The sequence below is a fragment of the Pleurodeles waltl genome, chromosome 6, assembly GCF_031143425.1.
Source record: "Pleurodeles waltl isolate 20211129_DDA chromosome 6, aPleWal1.hap1.20221129, whole genome shotgun sequence".
Lineage (NCBI taxonomy): Eukaryota > Metazoa > Chordata > Amphibia > Caudata > Salamandridae > Pleurodeles > Pleurodeles waltl.
In genome coordinates, this window is record NC_090445.1 from 1,598,915,245 (window position 1) to 1,598,934,227 (window position 18,983).

Sequence of the window (18,983 nt, forward strand, 5' to 3'; positions counted from 1 at the left end):
CCAGCACTCCCTGATCTACATTAAGCAGAAAGCTCTCACTCCTTCGTTTAGAGATTAAGGGTCTTTTTATTCGTTAATTGAATAATAGATTTTGTAATAATGTCTTGGCTTGTTGTGTTCTTCCTCCTTGCTTCTTTTCTTCTGCTAGTGTAGTGGCCTCCTCCTCTCTTTTTTTCCCCAGGTGTTGGATTCGTCAGAGGGCGTCACCTCGGTGAAAGGGAAAAGACCACAAGGAGTCAGGTAAGTCCTTTCTGGGTTTATTATAGGGAAACGGGGTAGTGCTGAGTGATGGAAGATCAGGCGTGCCCTTCAGAGTGCTCCTAAACTACCTGGTGCTCCCCGGGTGCAGAAAACATTCTCCTGTGTTTCTGGGGTGGTACTTTCATTACCATGCACTCTCCTGTGACACTAACACCTTACCCCTCTTTTTCCACGCTCCTTCCCTCTCCCAGTTTTCCCCCTAACAAGGACGGTACCTTGTTCAGCCACGCTTCCCCTGGAATGTGGCTGGGAAAGTGCACCTGATTCCCCTCTGGAATCCGTCTGACTCCTCCGCTTCCTTGGGCCTCTCTGCTCCTACTTTCAATCCTGCTCTCGTCTGGACTCCTGCTGTCTGCTCTGCATGCCTTTGCATTCCCGATATCCTCAGCACTCCGGCTCCCTGTGCTCCCCTTCGTCTTACTCTGCATCTCTTTTCTCAGCGTCTCCTCACTCCGCGTGTCCTTTCCTCTCCCAGCGTTCTCTTCGATGTCCTCTTTAACCTGGAAGTCATAGAGACTTCCAAGAGATGTTCTCTCAGCAGCACCCCCGGGGGATGGGGTAAACGGCCCCTCCTCCACGAGATCCTCGCGAGCCACGGTCTCTCATTTACAGGTATACTATAGTGAGGTATGTTTTGACCTGCAATAGTATGGTGTGGTATGGTATGGTGTGGTATGGCCTGTCATATAGTATGTTGTGGTCTGTCATTTGTATACTGTAGAATGATACAGTATGCCTATCATTATACAGTATAGCATGGTATGGCATTGTATAGTATGGTATGGGTTGTCAATATATGGTATTGTATGGTGTGGCCTGTGGTTGTACAGCATGGTATGGTAAGGCCTATAATTGTATTGTATAATATAGTTTGGTTGATTTTACAATAGAATGTTTTCTCCTACCCGTGAACAAATCAATTTAAAATACACTGTTTTTTGCCTAAAACATTTTAATCATGGCCAAGACATCATATAAATCAGGAAACACAAACAAGAAAAGCACTTTGTTACAAACTAAACACATGATTACCCAACAGCCATAGCGTAAAGCCAATAATGTATTATAAAATAGTTGTTAAAAGCAACGCCAACAGTCTGTGCCTACTATTGTCACACACACACACCTTTTTCGAAAGACTTACACTGTATTTCACCAATCAAGTTGTCATGCTGCTTTACATTTGCCGTCATTACAAATGCAATGTGCTGTCAAAATATACCTACATAAAACTGAAGAGAGTCAATAAACCTTCAGCAGGAGGTTTATTAAAATGTTGTTGTTATGTTGCACCAAACATTAGACCGGGAGAGGATGAACAGTTAAGGTGAACAAACTTGGTAAACCAGCTGGGTTTCCTCAGCAACAGCGCAGAGCAAAACCAGGAGGAAGGAAATCTAAAACATATTGTAATAAACATCTTGACATTATGCTGCTTTACATTTCTCGTCCTGAGAAAAGCCTCATGCTGCCAAAATGTACGGATTCCAAATACAGAGCTGCAGTAAAGAGTCAAATCTTTATTACAGTATACACATTAAGCAGTGGGAGGAAGCACACTAGAAGCAGAAAAACAAGCAAAAAAAATTGCTTTATAATTTGATGTTATTTTCACGGTACAAAGTTCAGTCCAACCCAGAATCCTGCAAACATAAACCAATTTAAAACACACTGTGTTTTGTGCTTAAAACACTTTAATCATGCCCAAGACATCCTATAAATCAGGAAACACAAAAGCACTTTGTTAGGAACTAAATGAGTGACCAATTAATAGTGAAAACGGAAACGAGGGGAAAAAAAAAATCTAAAAACACGTACACTCTTAGGACTGCTGGATTCGGAAGAAAAAACATGCTGGGACAGACTGTGTAAGCAGTGGAACAAAACTCCCCAAAAATAGGGAAGCAGCACTGAATCCATGCTCCAGGCAAAGAAGAAACACACAGAACGTCAGGGCAGCAAATGAGAGTGATAACGAAACCAACAATGGTAAGCAAAGGGCAGGCTCCAAGCCCCCTTTAAGCTAACAAAATGTCTTGCAAGCAACATATGCGTGGTCTAAAAATGTAAGCCCGGATAGGACTCCAAAAAGACCACACTCCTGCCTAAAGACTTTCAATGCAGCTTGCACTGAAATCCAGGCTGGCGGTTATCTCAAAAGACAGGTATAGTAAGTGAAAAATCATAAAAATAGCTTACCTTAAGGATGGCCTCTGGGAAGTTTCTGTTGAAGAACCGAACCACTTCCTTGACGTTTGAGCTGGACTTGGTCCGTACTGTGATCATGTACCCATCCCCAAACCTGCTCAAGAGCAAAGACACAAAATGGCGGCAGTGAGATTACAAGCAAATAACAGAAGCATCACTAGGTCAAAAGCCTTAAAGCACAGAGGACAAAAGGCCATCATAAATGCCACAGCGTGATCTCACTGCTGGGGATTACCTTTCCGGGGCACACAGATGCAGGCAGACAACCGGCCTGATGGTGGAAGCCTCATCTCCAGATCACAAGAAAAACAGTAAAGAGCAAAAACATGACTTGTCATTACCTGTGAAAGCAAGCAGATAAATGAGTCCTGGCTAAGGACCTCCCTTGTCTTCCTTGGTCAATTAGTCAGCACCGAGACACAAAGGGTTTGGCCAGGTGCTCTCTTACATACCTTTGCAACATACCATGAGGAGTGTGACCTCATTCATAAAAGAGATCTTTAGTAAGTCGCAAACCAATGCTAGGCTCACTAGTGGAAGTAGCTTGGCCACGAGGTTGGTTAAAATCCTTTGCATCACGAATTGTTTGCATTACACTCTGCGTGTTACTTTGTGTGTGTTACACTGTGGTCAATAGACTGTGCACGTTACGGGACACAGAGGGTCAGATAAGGCAACACGATTCACTGTGCATCGCTAAACAACCAAGTTTTGTATATCACCATCGGAACACGCATGGGGCCAAAGCGCTCAAAAAAGTAAAACCAGTGGCTTCAAACAGCCAGTCAGAAAAAAAACACCTGGCCCACGATGCTACTTGTCAGATGTGAAAGTCGATTTGCTCAAATTCTGGCCGTTTGTGTACAATGAACAAGATCAGAGGCAGTGCTTAATTTGTAAATAAAAACGTACTGGTACCTAAAGCCCTCTTGAGTGCATAAACAACAATCACAAATTAAGCACGGATCAAAGGGCATGCCATTGGCAGGTGTCACTTGAAATCAAGGGCCTAATTTGAAGAAATGTATTTGAAACAGCAGCATGAAGTGCGTTAAATACGTGACACTGTCAGCGTTTTGCGAGATCAAAGAGGTGCATTGTTTTGGGCGGTGCATAGGCAATCATTACATTTACTAGCAACCAGTACACGTCTGATAGTGATCTGGGTAATTAGGAAGTAAAAGCAGGAAAAGTCACTATTCAAGTGTCGCATATGCGGTTCTTGAGTTGTTAAAAAGCATAGGTACAACTCTCGGAGCAAGGCACGGGGAAGAGAAACTGAGAATGAGGGCCTGTTTAAAAAAAAAAAAAAAAAAAAAAAAAAGAACAAAATATAATGTGTAAACTTGCATTTGTCAAATTCTCTTCTGGCAAAATATTTTTCCAAAACGAGGTACCCATGTCTCTACAATCCCACAAATCTTGGGGTTGTTCACACTCTTTTTGTACCCCGGATATGAATGTCCTCCTGCCTTGACGGGATAAATCTTCAACAGTATTTGGGGTGGAAATATGCCTTGCAAAAATTAATTTGCAAATTAAATCTCTTTAGTGACTAGCACAGGAGGGAGGAGGAGGGACCCACAGGCCAGAGCTTCTACCACTGGGGAGAAGGAAAGAGGAGGCGTTAAGCAGAAGTTCCTTTCGATACCTCAGGGAAAGGATGAAGGATGGGTGTACCACCTACATTCAAAGACAATGAGACCCTGCTACATCCATTGCCCTGCCCTGGAAGCAGCTTGCTCACATATCAGCTGTGCAGTATGTGTGCTTTATGATGCAACAAAAGCTGAGTGTCATCACACAGGCGTCATTGTTACAGCTGGTATTGTATTAGCTACCATTCCAAAATGGAGGACTACCATAATGGAGCAGTAAATTAAAAAAGATAAAAAGATAAAAAGTGTACTCAAGTGCATTTTTTTATGGAAACCGGTGGCCTGCAGCTACTTTAACCACCACAACAGATTTATAACAAGCATTTACAATGCAACGGGTCTCGCGTTTGCTCATGTTAGAGCTGATCGCGTTGTAAACTCCTAATCCGACTTTTCACCTATCGGGCAAAAGTGCATTTATGTACGTAACCCGAAAAAGTGAAATTAACTATGTAAAGCGCTCGACTTCTGCCAAGCGAGATCGGGCTCGTAAATTAGAGAAAAAGAAGTCCACGAGCCCGATGGAAAACAGCGAGCCTCGCATGTTTTCTGTACTTGGTCGCTGCGCTCGAGGAGGGCTAGCCACAAGAAAAGGCATGACGTATGCGTGCCTTCGACTAATGAAAGCAAGCAGATTTTATTAGGCAAGCCCACGAACCAATAAAAAACACTGACGTGAAGTTGACAGGGCTCCCAGCCCTTTGCTAAATACTAAAGCGTCTCGCTGCGATACGCATGCGCGAGCGCATGCAACGCAGGCTCGACCCTAAAAAAGGACATGGAGACTGCATGTAACGGTGGAGTCACTAACGAGCAGCAGGAGAAGTGATGGGCAGCTGGAATGGAGGAGCTGGGTCAACATTATAAATTAAAACAAAAGCTGACAAAACAGAGCTGGACAGGGTGTGGTGGTGGAGCAACAGAAAGGGGGCGGCAAGAGACGGGTTGGGGGGGGGGGGGGCGAGTTGGGTCAGCCAATAAATTTATAGACAGGGCCAAGCCAGGAACAAGTGCATGAGCCAAGACATGGGGATATTTGACATGCAAGTCGTGCAACAAACATTGCCTAAAAATATGAAGAAGTCTTTCAGAATTCAACAGTGTACTTTTGTAAGGTACTAAAGCATTTCACACCTTAGTAGATGAGATTATATCACAGCATTGACGGGCGTTTATTTAAAGTGTTAGTTTTAAACATCAACTTAGAAACTCTCCTGTACCCAGACCTCACGACAATGCTATTATTGTACTAAGATGCAGGTCAGTTGTCATAAGTACCCTATATTTGGCCTAGACTATCATTTTATGTTGAGCAACGCCAAAGTCTATTAAAGCAAACACAAGGGGTTTTAGAAAACCACACATTCAGAACTTTGTATATGAAGGAACTCTCAAATGTAATAATTACGAAAAAGGGGGCTCGGTGAAATAAAATATTTGCATAGAATCCCACAATTTGGCAAGCCTGGATTGATCCCAGATTATCTGGTGTCATATTGTGCAATTCAGCAACTAGATGGGTATCTTTCTCCCAATTTACATCAAAGGTCGCTGCTTTGTCTTTAACTCTTGGGACTATGGGGTTACAGCACGGATGACAGGCTTGCCTTGCCAATTGCACTGTGTGTCTGATGTGTATTTTTATTTTGTAAAGGTTTCTGTGATAAGAATCAATACAATTTGGTTATCTAAAAATACAGTTGGGGGGACAGAGGTAAAAAAAGAAGTGATAAAAGACAGCATGATAGGAGGGACGAAGGAGAGCAAGTCAAATAGAGAGTGAGAAGACAGGCCAGGGGCTGTGTTATACATGATGCCCTCGGGGCGGTGGAACACAATAGGCGTGTGCACCTGCTTTGGGCACACCCGGGGCTCTATGGTATTACAGAAGGGACTGCAGATGGTCGTGTGATCCCTCCTGTAATACTGATAACGCTGGTGCAAATGTAGCATCAGCACTATGTCGAGAGGGAGTTCCCTCTGTGTGGGGGGAGAGGCCTCATGCAAATGAGGGAATCACTTTGCCTTTGCGCCCTATTACAGGCATGGAGGGACACAGGCTCTTAGAAGGCACCTCAAAAAGGTGACGTACCGTCAGTGTGCCCCTTCAACCCCTCCCCACCCTATGGAGGAGAGAAAGAGGGTCCCATGGACCCACCTGAACATCCCCCTGCAGGCAGGTGCAGTCACTGATTGCACTTGCCAGCAGGGGTGTCTCTGTTCACTCTTTAAACTGCAGACAGGTGTGCCTGACCTGTGAAACAGACGCTTGTAAGCAGCAGCTCCATATGTCACTTATCAAGCTGCCACCCAGTGCAAGGATTGTAACAGGTATTAGGCCATCCCCCAACTTTCTGTCTGCCTCCCTCCACTTTTCTGACACTGTTTTTGCTGGTTTTAGGACTCTGCACACTTTTCCACTGCTGACCAGTGCTAAAGTGCATATGCTCTCTCCCTTACAAATGGTAACATTGGTTCATTCCCAATTGCCATATTTGATTTACTTGTAAGTTCCTAGTAAAGTGCACTACAGGTGCCAGGGCCTGTACATTGAATGCTACTATTGGACCTGAAGCACTGGTTGTGCCACCCACATAAGTAGCCCCTTAACCATGGCTCAGACTTGCCATCACAAGGCCTGTGTGTGCAATTTCACTGCCACTTCAACTTGGCATTTAAAAGTACTTGCCAAGCCCTAGACTCCCCTTTTTCAACATGTAAGTCACCCCTAAGGGATGCCCTAGGTAACCCATAGGGCAGGGTGCTATGAAGGTAATAGACAGGACATGTACATGTATGTTTTATATGTCCTGGTAGTGGAAAACTCCTAAATTCGTTTTCCACCACTACTGTGAGGCCTGCTCCTTTCATAGGATAGCATTAGGACTACCCTCATATACTGTTTGAGTGGTAGATTCTGATCAGAAATGGGTAACCAGGTCATATTTAGTATGGCAGAATGGTAATATAAAATCCTGCTTATTGGTGAGGTTGGATTTTATATTATTATTTTAGAAATGCCACTTTTAGAAAGGGAGCATTTCTCTGCCCTTAAAATCCTTCTGTGCCTTACATCCTGTCTCCAATCAACACCTGGGCTGGGCTGCTTGACAGCTCCCTTGTGCATTTCACCCAGACAACCACAAACACAGGACACTCAGTCACACCTGCACTCATCTGCATACTGAATGGGTCTTCCTGGGATGGAAGGGTAGAGGGCCTGACACATTTCACACGCTAGTGGCCTGCCCTCACACAATGGTCTGCCAAACCTACTGGGACCCTTGCAGCAGACCTGTACTGAAAGGGGAACTTGTGCACTTCAAAACCAATCTTTGAAGTCTCCCCCACTTCAAAGGCATTTCGAGGTATATAAACTGGATCTCTGATACCACCAACTCGGACACTTATGGTCCCGAACCTGCAACCTGTCAAGAGGAACTGCCTGGCTGCCAAAGGACCCATCTGGACTGCTTGCTGAGACGGACTGCTGCCCTGCTGTTGCCCTGCTGCCCTCTGACTTTGCTGAGAAGTGCTCTCCAATGGCTTGGATTGAGCTTGCCTCTCGTTTTCTGAAGTCTCAGGGCTAAAAAGACTTAGGGGGTCATTATGAACACGGCGGAAACAACCGCTGTGTTCATGCTGGCGGTCAAAACACTGACCGCCAGCGACCCCGGAACCCCGCCGGCCATATTATGAATGTTTCTGAGAGCTGGCGGGCGGAAACCTTGTTTCCGCCCGCCAGCTCTCAGAAAGGCTCGGCCGGAACATTGACGGCGGCTCCACATGGAGTTGCACCCATCGCGCAGATCACTGCCCGGAAATCAGGCAGTGACCTGCATGACGGGGCCCCCAGGGGTGCCCCGGGGCACCCCCTCCGCCAGCCTTTTCCTGGCGGGATATCCCGCCAAGAAAAGGCTGGCGGCAAAATAAACAATATCCGCAGGGTAGCAGTGCTACCCTGGCGGATGGTGTTTGATCCTGCCGCCAGGCTGCCTGATGGCGGGAGCCTGGCGGTGGGTTACCGCTGCCGCTGGCGGCCGTCACCCTGTTCTTTATATGGCGGTTCGGCCTGCCATGCCTGCTGGCAGCTTCAGCCGCCACTGCTGGCATGGCGGGCCGAACCGCCATGTTCGTAACGAGGGCCTTAATCTCTTCAGGAAACTTCTTATGCGCCAAAAATCGCCGCACAGCCTGCCGGAAAAGACGCACACTTATTTTGCGACAGAGAATTCGCCACACAGCTGAGCCGGAACGTCACAGCCTGCCTTTCCGAGTGAAGATTTGACAGAGCGCCTGCCTTGCGACTGGAAATTCGATGCACAGCCCTACCAGATCGATGCACAGCCGAACCTGAATGACGCAGCAAATTCATTGAGTGGAAAATCGATGCAGTGCTTGCCGTGTGACAGAAAATTCGACGCTTTGCCACACTGATCGACCCAACCCCTGTGACTTCTTCCCACACGGCCAGAATTTCCCCGCATCGTCCCTGGGCGTCAAAAATATCCCCGCATTGCAGTAAGGAATCAAGACTGCGCACCGAAAAATGATGCAAAGCCCCTTGCAGCGCGGAAAGAAACAGCACATCGTCAGTGCCGCGTCGGAAAATCCAACGCACACCTTATTTTTCCACGCATCTCCTCTGCAGTCTCCATGCATGTTATTTTTTACGCAAACCAGGTACTTTGTGTAAAGAAGAGACAACTGTTGATTTTTAAGGCTCTTTTAAAGCTTGCAAAAGTGATATTTCAACTTGTGTTTATTGAGGGCCTGATTACGACCTTCGCTGATGGGCTACTCGTGACGGATATCTCGAATGCAGTTTTACAAGTGCCATAGGATGTAATGGAACTTGTAATATGGTGGATGGGATATATGTCACATTTGTGGCGGACTAGCCCATCCGCTAAGGTCATAATCAGGCCCTGAATCTTTATCTCTGGTTAAAAAGGTAAAAACGATAAACATCTATTTTTCTAAACCTGTAATGTGTATTTTTCGGGTGTTTTCACTGTGTTACTGTATAATTTATTACGCAAATACTTTACACATTGCCTTCTAAATGAAGCCTGACTGCTCAGTGCCAAGCTATCAGAGGGCTGGCACAGGATAATTTGGATTGAATGTGACTTACCCTGACTAGGATCGTGGTCTCTATTTGGACAAGAATGTATACCTCTGCCAACTAGAGACCTCGTTTCTAACAAGACCTGGCAAACCTGGGTAAAGGGACGCTGTGACGCAAACAGGGTTAATGACCCATTATATAATACAAGCCCAGGTGTGAAAGAAAGATAGATAGCACGAGGGGCAGAGAAAATATATAGATGACAGTACAGGGAGGAAAACAAGCACATACAAAATGGAAAAAAAGACCAGTGCAGGGATACAGTGCAGAGATTGTTGATGAAGACTAGAGGAGAGTCCTATTAGACATGGGATCAAGAGGAGAAACAGCAAACTATGTACATAAGCAGAAAGGAAAATTGTATTCTAGAATAACGAGAGAGAAATCAGAAATAAGTGGAGAAAAGTGTTAGACATGCAGGGACGAAGGAGTGAAGTGAGGAGAACAAGGGTAGAGAAGGCAGAAAGCAGAACGGAGTAATGGATAGAGAGGGAGGTGGCAGTAACGGAGAAAGTTGGCCATGCCTGTGGTGAAAGTAGACCAATTTTTGAACTGAAATAGGTGGAAGCAAAAATATTTTGGACAAAGGCACCTTCTTTTATCCTTCGATCCCCATGGACAAATTAATAATTTGACTTACTGAAACACCACAGTGTTGGTGACAAACATACACACTGCACCAAAAATTCAAATAGTGGGGAAGGAACTTTGGTCGCTTACACAAGAAAACATACAAACTGTGGTAGAAAATGTGTGCAGGCTGAATGATGAACATGGCTTCACCCCATCCAATAACAATTAGAGAACACTGGTGTCAGGGTGGGAATGTCCACTGCATGGTGTACAGTCTGGTTCCCCTGCCCAAATGCATGTATCTGGAATTCTGGATTTTCAGTCTGTGCACAGGCTAGATCAGTGTGAGGCTGCAGCCAAAGGCCGAGGCTCAGGCCAGTCCCTTGACATGAGTAAGGTCCTGAACCTGTTTTGTGACTTGGACGGGTGCACCAAATGTGCCCTCATACAAAATAGTTGACCACTGTACCTATTTTGGGTTTAGTACATAGGGAAGTGCTAGCACCATACCATGTTTTGAGTCTATAGTTGTTGACAAACAGTTTTAGGTCTTGCCTAAGATAATGATTGTGCTGTCTATTGCGGGCCACTTTGTTAACTTATTTTGGGGTCAGAGCCCATTCATTACTTTATCATTGTCTGGCTTCATTGTCCCTCAAATTTGTATACTTCTAATTCATTGGCACATAGTGTGCTTCAGTTAATCTTCTTGGATTTGTCCTTCCCCTGGAGTAAGGACCATTATTTGTGTAGTTTCACTGCTCCATTTTCATGCACTACGTTTTTTCCTTTTGTTGAAGCACTCTATCAGGGTGTGGGTGTTTTCCTGCTCTCTCCATTCTATACATCTCCCCCTCCAACATGCTTGTGGGCCATGTACCTCCACACACACCCCTGTGTACTTATCACACCTATGTGTGTTGCTTTTACACATGTCTGCTTCTCAACCAGCAACATGTTATGCTTCCTCTCATTCATTTGCTCTCCCTACATTCCTCTCCCTCTCCATTTGCTCAACCTTCCTGTTCCTTCCTTGCACCCTTTGTGTTACTTGCCTGCACCCATCTCTGTGTTGTTTGGTGCACTCTCTACTGATGCTTCCACACCTCCATCTTGCCCCCATACTCTCGATTTAGCACCCTTCATTGCTTGCCCTTCCCCATGCGTGCTTGCTTGCTGCACACCATTGCAAATGCTGTACATTATGACTAGAACTACTGGCAAAGCCAACAAGTCCAAAAGCGGAGACCTACTGGCTTTGCTAATGCTCGTTATTTGTGCCACTGGAATAGACCTACTGTCTAACTTGTGTAAAGTTCTGCTTCTATACTCCGACCCAGAATCTTGCACTAACATCCCAAATATAAGTGGTGTATTTTTTTTTATATATGACTACCGTAGTACATGCATTGTGTGTGTGAGTGAACCAGAGTAACTGAGGTTTGTGGAATCCATTTTTCGATACCGATGGCCAGGCCCTGTGTACAAGATAGAGGTGAGGTTGTTTTCCCACACAGTGAAAGTGTATTGATGACATTCCTGAAGCTGGAGCAAGAAGACCCAGAGAGACACTGAAGAGGGGAGAGAGGAGTCATGCCTCCTTTAGAAATCTGACTGGCCTTTTTGCTGTGCGGAGCTGGTCGTTTGTCTTATGTCTTAATTTGTAGATGATTAGAGTGCAGAGTGGGACTACAGACTCTGTTGTTCAAGGTGAAAGAAACTGTTTAGGAGAAGCCAGCCTTTTGCCTTTCCCCTTATCATCCTTCAGTGTGGCACATCACATGCGGGGGAAGCAGCTCACATTCCTTTATGCCTCTGTTGTGGCTGCTGCAGGCTGGAAACTACCCTGCTGCGAGAACCATCACGCTACACAAGGGATGTGTCTGGAGAGCAGCCTAGAGAGGAAACTATAAAGGAGAACCATCATAGCCCAGTTCTGAAAGTGCAGAGAGTGGGTCGCATCTCCTGTCTCTTTCAACTATGTAAAGGTGGGTCCCACTTGTTGTTCCAGTTCCAAGCTCTCTTCGACTAAGGAAGGGAGTGCTTGACAGAGTGCTCGGAGGACCGCTGTGCAGAGTTAATGTCTGCCTGACACCCAGCAGTCCAGAGGGGAGGGAGCATCACCTGAAGGCTAACCTTTGCCACTTAAGTTGATCACCAGTCCAGAGCTATTAGAAGGCAACCTGCCTGATGAGAGTGGAAAGTAGCCTACAAACCCAGCAAGAGGAGTGACTGTCCAGGAGGAGTGATGTGAAGTGTGACCCCACTACAGACAGCAATCTCTGCTGCCCGGAATTGGCAGGCTGCAGCCTCTCCTGCTATTGTGAAGACATGGCGCAACCTAGCGGTTAAGCTTGAAGTTGTCCTTGGTGGCATGACCTGAGCTGCTGAGCCAAGAGAGTGAGAGTGGCGTAACTTGAGCCACGAACCAAGAATTTGAGTGCCAACATGCAAACAATCGTTCCTAGTGACCAAGCTTAATCATATTTAGCATTGGCACAACCTTGGTTAATGTTGATCATACGTTTATGGTTGGTGGAATGGGGGGACGGTTACACTGGGGATAGGGTACACCCTCCCAACCAACCAAAATACTACAAAAAATAAAAAGTACCCACAATCTGAAATAAAGAGCAAATAATACAGAAATCGATTTCATATTTTTATAGGTGTCCAAATGCCAGTTGTGTCAATAGCATTTTAATCCTGAGCCCCTTTGGTGGCTGCTTAATAACCAATTGTCCTGAAGATGATAACTATAATTGACTCTGGGTCAAAATGCTGTTGACCCAACTGGTTATAGGACATTTGTAAAATAATCTAATTTGTTCAAATTGTACTAATCCCTTACCAGTTACTTGAGACTTTATGGTCTATTGTCTGTATTTGTAAATACATTTACTTGGTTCAGTTTGAACCTCACGTGTGATCACTTAACTACAGGGCATTTTTCTTGTGGTTACACATGAACAATAAAAATAAATGCAGCATTAATGCCACTAAATGGCAGTCTTTGCAATATGGCCTATATTTAAGATGCACATTAACCAAGCCTGTGCATATGCTGACTATAAATTAAGCTTTGTAGTGATGGCTAGATTAATAGACTTTCAAATACTTTGAATATACACCACTAGGAATCATTGTTCACTTGTTGATTTTAATACTGCAGGCACTGGGTGACTACTGTGCTGCCACTGTTGCTTTAACAGTAAGAAATTGAGTATGGTATGCCTGGAGCCTCTGTGGCAAGTATTACCTGACTTAAGTACACCCTATCCACCATGTGAGGTCCATCATTCGCTTCACCTGCTGCCAAGGACCCAGCTAACCCATGGCTGTAACCTTCTGGACCCCAACAGCTAGTAGGGGCTACAACTATCTCTGCCGGCCTGTGGAGTCCAGGTACTCTTGACAATTCTTCGAACAACTGAGCAGGTGTGACTACAAAGAAGGCATGACAATGACCACTGGCCTGCACTCAGCCCTAGAACTGGTTGAGCAGTAAAACTAGCAGGAAGAAGGGCCGGTTGCCAGGACTTGGCCCGACCAGCAGCCTTGCTTCTGTTTTTGATTGAAGAACTGTACAATGACTGTGAAAATGTGTCCTATTCAAAGTATCGGGAGTAAAAGTGCACCTCGGCTAATTCTTGCTATATTGTGTCATTGTGGCGGGGATGTCTGCCTGAGTCACGCGGGTGCCTGGGGCCACAGCAGGGAGAGGCACCAAGGGACTCTAGTGCCAGAACATTTATTTGTATCCGGAATGTGTCTGTGAGGGGTGTTTACAGATCTAGCGGGTAATAAACATACTTTTATTTGTAAAAGTCAAGTACTGAGTTCGACAATTTTTTAGCTGATAATAACAGGTACACTGTGTATATGAAAAACCAATAAAGATTTTTTTTTTTTTAATGGATTAGTCTAGAGCGGAGTGCTGGGGTCGAGCAGCCCTACCATGTTGCGTTGAGAAGCCTCTGACTGCTCGCCATTGCTACCAATGGTAGTCTAGTGCTGAAGGTGGTATACTTGGGCCAGTTAGCACAGTCATAACGGGGCACCAGAGGCAAACAACTTTTTTTTTTTTTTTTTTTTTTATTTATTTTTTTTACACAGGGTTGAGAAGAGTCTTGCCTGCCCTGCACCCCAGCACCCCAAAAGTGGTCTGACAACTGCCTCTTGCCCACACCCATATAGTCACACATGGTTGCCATTTTGGTTGGTTGCTATGCTTAGATCAATTGGTAGTGAACCATGATATTTTCATGTACCTGTTTTTCAGGTGCTGGATACTGCCAAGGCATTTCAGGCGCCCATTCACCATGATGGCCAGCCGGGTGCAGAGCGCTTCACATTCTTCCATGCTGAGGAGACACAAATTGTACACATCTCATTGACAGTACTACTTACAAAGATCGATACTGCCCCTGCAGTTCCTCACACTCATACCTGCACCCAAACAGTCAACTGGTAAAACTTTACTAATTCCTGCCAACAGTTGAGACAAGCCACATTCAAGGTGTTAACTATTGCGAAATTGAGAGTTTGAGGCAAACTAGAGCTTATCCAGGGGCAAACCATTTCTGCTCAAGAAGTTCTTATTTTATAAGGTCTTACCAAATTCACCATGTAACTAATCAACAAAAGTCCCAGATTTTCACATAAAAATCAGGTAAATGCACTTCAATTGAATTAGAAGGCCATCGGAAAACTCCCTGGCATCAGGGACATATTCTTCCAGTCCTGGGTTTCTGTGAGTGGTAGTACTGGCTCTTCTCTAACGAAGCAATCTGAATAAAGTCCTAAGAGCCCGATTTAGAATTTGGCAGACAGCGTTTACTCCATATGGTTAACCGCTCTTCCATCTTGAGGGTCCTCCACCTGCTAAATTTACAGTTGTTCACTGATCCAGTGTACAACTCTCTACGTTAAGAGAACTGCCATCATGACAGTTCCTGTCACTGTAGGAAATGTCTGACAGACGGTAGCATAGCCCCCATACCATGAGAGTTCTCTCCCAGGCTGTGTGGGTCATTTCTTTTCCTGTTTACAACCAGGTTTTTCATTTCAGTGACAAACGAAAATAAGGCTTTACACCGTCCACCCTAAATACGATGGATGGTGTAAACTTCTTCCTCCGATGGTTCCTGCTCCCTTGGATTATCAGAACAAGTACTATGTTGTTTGAGTCAACAGGGGCTCCGTTGATGGAATACCTGAGATAAGCCTGACTCTAACTGAGCCAGGCATTTCTAGAGTTTGGTGAACTGGGTACTCTGTTGCATTTGCGTTGGAGTACTTTGTCTACCAAACTCTAACTCAGACCCTAAATTACAATAGGTAAAAGAAGGAAAAATAGTCCTGGAAAACACATGTCCAATGACCAATGTATCTACTAATGTTGCTCAGTCTTCACCTGGAATGGTTGTCCTAGTGCTATATAGGAATGGAGAGTGGACATAATGCTCCCAAATATATCCAACACTTTTCAGGTTTGCTTGGCTGACTTCAAACACATTTTCATTAAAGAGGAAGTTGTGCACTGCTGCTTCTGTAATGTTTTACTTATTTTCTGTGTATGAACTTTTTAGATTACAGGTTGGGTTTGTTGTATGCCCACAATTTGGTGTCTGATGACATGAACACTGTAGTGAAAAAGCAGGATTCAGATGGCTGCTCCTACTAAACCATGCTGGATAACCCCCTACTTTAAGTTGCATTTCATGCTGCAGAAAATACATTCATTTACAAACCCAATATGTCTAGATTTTGAGTCTTAGTGTTACTGTGTCTAGTATTAGCACCTCTAGGGAACTTGGCTTCTTTACTCGTCCTTTCTTTTATGACTTCGAATGTTAGGGCTGCAAAAACCTATATAACCTTCCATAACTTTTTTAAAGCCTGCCACCCTCAGCTCCTCTTTTAAAAATGAAACACTAATTTGAGCTAATTCTGGAAAATGTTATAAAAAGGGAGCCCTGAAAAGGACTGAAAATGAAGACAGTTGAGGTTTAGATATAGACCAGTGCAGCGAGCTACTGTAATTAAAGTGATTGGGTTTACTATCCCTGCACTGCGAGTTAGCATTCACAGACTGCAGTTTGAGGATTAGGATGAAGTGTTCGGTGATGGGCTGTAATGGGTGGGTGTCTCTAAGATGAATGCTGAGGGTTAGCTTTCTTAGGAACGCAGTGCAGTTAGAGAACTCCCATAGGGGATAGTCCCCCTAGGATGCAGTACATGTTTTTTCTTATTGTCCTTCAGGTGCAATGCATTGTTATGGGTTACTGTAACTAGGAGGTAGTGCTGTGTGATGGTTGGTGGCTGTAGGTTGAGGTGTGGTGGTTTAAAGTCTCTAAGGATTAATGCAGCATGGTGAGTTAGTTTCTTTACGGAAAATGTAGAGGGTTAGTATTATTAGGACGAAGATTGGTGCGGTGAATTAATATTCCTGTAATGAAATGTAGTGAATTAAAGCACAAAAAAAGCAAAGCAGAGTGCTGAGTTGCTGCCACTAAGTTGCGTTGCAGACCTTTGGGTTAGTATCCCTAGGATGCAGTGTAGTGAGGTGTAATGTGTTTCGGGTGCAGAGCAGCATATTTGGTTTTTGTTCTTAGGATGCAGGGCATTGTAGAACACTAGGGGTCCTAGGTCAAAAAGAAGTGTAGTAAGAACTAAGCACAGAGCACCATTACAAAAACCACCAATGAACATGGTGCAGAGCCAATTAAATGCCAAGGTGGCAAAATGTAATTGTACAATATTTACCCCAGCTACGTCAACTATGTTGATTGCAAGTTAAGAATGATTATTTGTAAGATTACCAAATGAAGCTCTCACTGACCTGTGGGATGTAAGCACTACGGAGCGCCCAGTTTTGATGATGTCAAGGATCAGATTCCAGAGGAAACGCCGGGCTTTGGGGTCCATTCCAGTAGTTGGTTCATCCTTAAAAAAAATGAGTAAAAATGTAACCAATACAATACAAGACCATAAGTGAAGGAGGAAGTGTGGCCTTGATATACGTGGCAGGACGATGGAATGTCACCATCCCACAGTATTACCTAAGCTGGTACTCAGAAATAGGCATCTCCCACCCAGGGTCATAAGCTATGGATACATTTCAGAGGCATATTTACCACAGCACTGGGGGGCCTACGGCTCTCAAACTTGGCTCTCTGTATGTTTGGGGGTGATCAAAATGTCTGGACAACATTCATTTTGGTTGGAGCAATGTTCGTTAGGCTCTTTAAAAAGGTGTGGGCTGACTCTAAGCATAGTCCTGTGACCTGCACACCACCAGTTGATGCAGTTCTTCCAGTTAAGGATGGGTTTTTGGCGTTTGAGAAAGCACAAGCCCTGTCACAGGGTTCTTTACCCACAGACAACATGAACGAGCTGCTTGCCCTGAAAATATGTGCTCAAGATGTTCCTGCACATGCTGTGTCTTTCACTCTCTGTATTTTTGTAGATTAGGTGGCTCAATCCATTTTAGGCTAACCATGACTTATGGCTGTGAAAAAAAGATCATCAGTCCTCGTAAGTTAAGATTGTGCGTAGCAGACAAGAGAAAGTGCAGCGGAACTTCACACTGTTTACGGGGCAGAAATAAGATGGTCTCAGTGGCTACTGTCCTAAGCCCTTACCAGGAAGATGAAGGATGGATACCCAATCAGTGCGATTGCCGTAGAGAGCTTCCTCTTATTCCCTCCACTGTAGGTTCCGGCTGGCTTGTCAGCATATTTGGTCAGTTCGAGCTTCTCCATCGCCCATTTCACCACCTATAGAAAAGCAGAAAACATAATTGTCTCACCTAACAGGAGTGACCCTCTCAATTGACCTTCTGGTTGAGATTTCTTTTTAATTCATCAAGGCTAATGGAACACAATCAGAAAAATAAGAATCAATGTTCCATTTCAAGAACAAACGCTCTCCCTTACCTACTTCAGGATCCTACTTTCTCAAAGACCCACAATGTGGTTGCCAGAGGACTTTATAGGGTGCTCCATCTGCATTCAAACGTGATGTAATAATGCAACAAACTGTGTGATGCACAACTAGCAATTGTTTCATCATGTCACAAAATTGTCCAATTACTACACTTTGATGAGATTTTGCATTCAGCGTTTATGATTTCTTGCAACAAAAATCTATTCCTCATCAGTATTCATTAGGCTATGTGCAAATTACATTGACCTTATCCATCTCTATTGAGAGGCAATAGAGCCCCTATTATTAGAGTGGTATCTCAACTCAAACCTTCCATCAGTTATAACTCACTCTGTGTATAGTACAGAAGGTACTCAAGTCTCACTTCACCTCAAGTGAGTGCACTCTTGAGAAAAGGCATGTCTTTCACAAAGGGTGTGGTTTTCTGACCAATGGTAACTATTAGTGGCCTGGCCACTTGTAAACCATCAGGCGCCCCACACAAAACATGTGTGCATATGCACCATATGAGCACCAACAGGAGTCAATTACAAAATAATTATCTTACACTACCTGTCAAAAGTGCCTGGAGCCTGATGTGAGAAGTGGTATCTTCCCATGTTGGGTCATGTATTAGTCATATTATGCTTTTCTGGCACTAGCTTGATTAAATAAATGCTCTCCGAGTCTTACCCTTTCTTCGTCCTTCCATGGAATCCCGCGTAGGCGTGTGTAAAGCTCCAGGTGCTCCTGGGCCGTGAGCTCATCAAACAAAGCATCAAACTGAGGGCAGTAGCCAATGCTCTGCTGCACCTGCAGGAGCTCCTTCAGGATGCTAAGACAGAACAGGAGAATTAATTGAACAACTAACCACTCTGCGCACAAGGCACAACTACTTTTTTGTTGTTTGATTAGCCAATTAGTCCATCTCGCCCCAAAAGATCTAGCTACATACTCTGTTATCATAGCTTACAAACCATCACGTACCTGACATCCAAAACTTATCGTACAAGTTACTTACCTTCGGTAACGAAATATCTGGTAGAGACATATTCTAGTTGCAGATTCTTTACCTTAGAATTTTCCCCCAGGTGTCAGACTGGATCTGGAGATTTTTCTTTGAGCAATACCCTTGCGCGTCGGCAGGTGGCATGGGTCGACTCTGCAGGCGTCGTGGTCACCGTGATGACGCCGGGAGTAGTACATAGACGCCGCCCTCGCGC

General features: G+C 44.7%; 1 protein-coding gene across 3 annotated transcripts in view; it reads right to left on the bottom strand.

Annotated features, from left to right (window-relative positions):
* The window catches only part of ABCA2 (ATP binding cassette subfamily A member 2), a 499,989-nt gene that overhangs the window by 35,231 nt on the left and 445,775 nt on the right, over window positions 1–18,983 (bottom strand). For all 3 annotated transcript variants that reach the window (XM_069241449.1, XM_069241450.1, XM_069241448.1), the window contains exons 42-46: window positions 18,454–18,595; window positions 17,478–17,612; window positions 16,676–16,779; window positions 14,103–14,195; window positions 2,461–2,563 (exon numbers count right to left, since the gene is read on the bottom strand). In XM_069241449.1, coding sequence (XP_069097550.1) covers window positions 2,461–2,563; window positions 14,103–14,195; window positions 16,676–16,779; window positions 17,478–17,612; window positions 18,454–18,595 — 577 coding nt within the window. The remainder of the gene's footprint in view (window positions 1–2,460; window positions 2,564–14,102; window positions 14,196–16,675; window positions 16,780–17,477; window positions 17,613–18,453; window positions 18,596–18,983) is intronic.